This window comes from Oxyura jamaicensis, unplaced genomic scaffold (genome assembly GCF_011077185.1).
Source record: "Oxyura jamaicensis isolate SHBP4307 breed ruddy duck unplaced genomic scaffold, BPBGC_Ojam_1.0 oxyUn_random_OJ70026, whole genome shotgun sequence".
NCBI classification, from domain to species: Eukaryota; Metazoa; Chordata; class Aves; order Anseriformes; family Anatidae; genus Oxyura; species Oxyura jamaicensis.
In genome coordinates, this window is record NW_023309720.1 from 711 (window position 1) to 4,020 (window position 3,310).

The 3,310-nt window shown below is 71.1% G+C and overlaps 1 protein-coding gene across 2 annotated transcripts; it reads left to right on the forward strand.

Moving 5' to 3' along the window:
• Window positions 1–363: 363 nt before the first annotated feature.
• Window positions 364–3,255, forward strand: LOC118159386 (toll-like receptor 2). Of its 2 annotated transcripts, none has more exons than XM_035313975.1 (2): window positions 364–2,945; window positions 3,030–3,255. In XM_035313975.1, the coding sequence occupies exons 1-2, from the start codon at window positions 387–389 to the stop codon at window positions 3,057–3,059; spliced, it is 2,589 nt and encodes an 862-aa protein (XP_035169866.1). In that variant the 5' UTR covers window positions 364–386; the 3' UTR covers window positions 3,060–3,255. The 2 variants fall into 2 exon arrangements, with proteins under 2 accessions (XP_035169866.1, XP_035169867.1); XM_035313976.1 differs by having other exon boundaries at window positions 364–2,938; window positions 3,023–3,255.
• Window positions 3,256–3,310: the final 55 nt, after the last annotated feature.

The following is a 3,310-nucleotide window of genomic DNA, read 5'->3' on the forward strand; positions in this document are numbered from 1 at the left end:
CTCCCCGGGACCTCGTGTGCCCCCCTCGCCCCCGATCCAGTCCCAAATGCCCCCCTGGGATCCAGTCCCCGTTCCCTGCAGGAGCTGCCCCCCATCTGCCCCGGGATCCAGTCCCGGATCCCCTAGGACCCAGTGCCCTTGGGATCCCACCCCTGATCCCCCCGGGATCAACTCCCCGACCCCACTGGGATCCATCACCCCATCCTCTCCAGCCCCCAGCCCTCGCCCTCCGGCACCTCCGCCCTTCCCCACCCCAAGGGTGCCGGGTGCCACGGGGCAGGGACGGTGCCAGCGGCGCCGGCACCCACCGGGGGGGCTCCCCGGGCCCCCACCGCTGACGCCTCTCTCCTCTCTCCCCGCAGCTCAGCCCCGCGGGGCCGCCCCGGATGCCCCATCCAGCCCCGTCCCTGGCTCCCCGCGGGCCGGCTGCGGCCCCCCCGGGCCCCCCGCGATGCCGAGCGATCCGCGGGGAGGCCATGAGGCCGTCGCCGGCCTCCGGCACCCGCGGGCTCTGGTGCGTGGTGCTGCTGGCGCTGGCGGGGACCGCGGTGTTGCTGCCGTGCCGCTTGGCCGACCGCAACCAGACGGGGCTGTGCAAGGGGCTGAGCCTGGCGCAGGTGCCCCGCGGCTTCCCCGGCGGCCTCCGCAGCCTGGATTTGTCCTACAACAAGCTGCAGGAGATCACGGCCGGCGACTTCGCCGGCCTGACGCAGCTGCGGAGCCTGGACCTGGGCTTCAACAACATCTCGCGCATCGCGCCCGACGCCTTCCTCTCCAACGTGCTGCTGGAGCAGCTGCGGCTCTTCAACAACTCCCTGGCCCGCATCCCGGCCCCGGCGCTGCGCCCTCTGGCCAACCTCCGCTGGCTGGACATGTCCAACAACCCGTACCGCAGCGCGGCGCTGGACGGTGTCTTCGGCACGCTGCGGCGCCTGCGGGTGCTGTCGATGGGGGGGCCGCTGCTGCGCGACGTCGCCCGGGGGGACTTGGCCGCCCTGAAGGACACGGCCCTGCAGAAGTTCGCCCTCAAGTCGGCCTCCAGCCTGCGGCGCTACGAGGCCGGGGCGTTCTCGTGGCTCAACACCACCGAGCTGTGGTGCGACATGGCCCTGGACGAGAGCGCGGCGGCGCTGCCCGCGATGCTGCGGGATCTGCGGGGCAAGGCGCTCGACTACCTGCGCTTCCGCAACCTCTTCGAGTTCACCTACTACCAGGGCGCCGAGGACCCCTTCTCCGGCCTGGCCGAGCTGCGGGCCACCAAGCTGGTCTTCTACCGGGGCAAGTTCAACGAGAACCTGCTGCGCCTGGCCCTGCTCAACGTGCAGAGGTCCCGCGTCCGCCAGCTGGAGCTGGTGGCCATCGACTTCGCCCGCTCGCCGCAGTGGAACAGCTCCGGCGTGGGCGCCGTCGCCCCGCGGCTCGACCGCCTGCTGCTGCAGGACATCAGCAACCCCGACGTGCTGCGCTTCGACTGGACCTTCACCTGGCTGAGCGGCGTGGCCGCCCTCTCCATCGTCAACGTCAACTTCAACTACGTGCCCTGCGACGCCTGGGGCGAGATGCGCAGCGTGGAGCTCCTCAACATCTCCCGCAACCGCCTGGAGGACGCGTACATCTACAACCAGCGCTGCCACTACCACGGCGTCATGCCCAAGCTGGAGAACTTGGTCCTGGCCAACAACCGGCTGCAGAGCTTGGCCACGGTGGCCTCGCTGACGAGCACGTGGCCCCGGCTGGCCTTCCTGGATGCCAGCCACAACGCCCTGGGGAGCCTGCAGGAGACGTGCCAGTGGGGGCACGCCTTGCGCTGGCTGGCCCTGCACCACAACAGGGTGACAGCGGCCACCTTCGGGTGCCTGCCCACCACCCTGGAGTACCTGGACCTCTCGCACTCGCAGCTCGACCGCCTGGACATGGGCTACTTCACCCGAAGCCCCCGGCTGCGGGTGCTGCTGCTGAGCGGCAACAAGATCAAGTTCATCCCGTCCGAGTGGAGCTGCTCCAGCTTGGAGGTGCTGGCGATCGACGGCAACTCCTTCGGCGTCATCACCCGCGGCTCCTTCATCAACATGCCGCGCCTCGTTAACCTGACGGCCGGCAACAACCCCTACCACTGCACCTGCGACCTCTACGGCTTCTTGCAGGAGACGCGGCGGCGGGGCCGGCCCCGCCTGGGCGACTGGCCCCACAACTGGACCTGCTACCACCCCGAGGCTCTGCTGGACACCCCGGTGGCCTCCTACGCCCCGCGGCCGCTGGAGTGCGACGTGCCGGCGCTGGTGGCCGTGGCGGCGGCCAGCACGGCGGTGGCGGTGGCGGCGTGCGCGGCGCTGTGCTGGAAGCTGGAGGCGGGCTGGTACGTGCGGGCCACGTACCGGCTGCTGCGCGCCAAGTACCGCGCCAGCCACGCCGGCGCCGCGCGGCGCTGCGCCTACCACGCGTTCATCTCCTACAGCCGCGCCGACGCCGAGTGGGTGCGCCGGGAGCTGCTGCGGCGGCTGGAGAGCGCCGAGCCCCCCTACCGGCTCTGCATCCACGAGCGGGACTTCATGCCGGGCCGCTGGATCATCGACAACATCGTGGAGAACATCGAGAACAGCGCCAAGGTCATCTTCGTCCTGTCCCGCAGCTTCATCGACAGCGAGTGGTGCAACTACGAGCTCTACTTCGCCCACCAGCGCGCGGTGGGGCTGGGCTACCAGGACGTCATCCTGGTGGTCAAGGAGCCCATCGACGCGCGGGGCTTGCCGCGGAGGTTCGCTCGCCTGCGGAAGATGCTGGGCTCCAGGACCTACCTGGAGTGGCCCCGCGAGCCCGGCCGCCAGCCCTTCTTCTGGATGCAGCTCCGCAGCCTCCTGGGGACCCCCGGGGGGCTCAGCCCTGGAGGTGGCGAGGAGGAGACGGACGTGGATGCCACCAGCACTGCCACCGCCACCAGCACCAGCGTCACCGCCACCAGCACCGCCGTCACCGCCACCACCAGCACTGCCACCAGCACCAGTGTCACTGCCACCAGCACTGCCACCAGCACCGCCGTCACCGCCACCAGCAGCACGTAGCCGCTGCCCAAGCTCCGCGTCCCACCCTAGGCAACGGCTCCGGCGTGGTTTCGGGGTGCCCTCCCCCCTCTCCAGGCACCCTGGGGTCCTGGAGCAGCCCCTGCCTCAGTTTCCCCAAGCGGAGCCGGGCAGGGAAGGGGGCACCGAGGTCCCCAAAGGCTCGCAGGAGGGCAGGAGATGGAGACGGCGTCCAGGAGGTGGCGGTGCCGCCCGGCCGACGTGGCCCGGTCCCTCCATCCACACTGCGCCCC

Coding starts and splice junctions, on each gene's coding strand:
- LOC118159386 (XM_035313975.1), top strand. CDS start 387: ATGCCCCATCCAGCCCCGTCCCTGGCTCCCCGCGGGCCGGCTGCGGCC. Junction 2,946..3,029: donor CCACCGCCACCAGCACCAGC/GTCACCGCCACC, acceptor ACTGCCACCAGC/ACCGCCGTCACCGCCACCAG.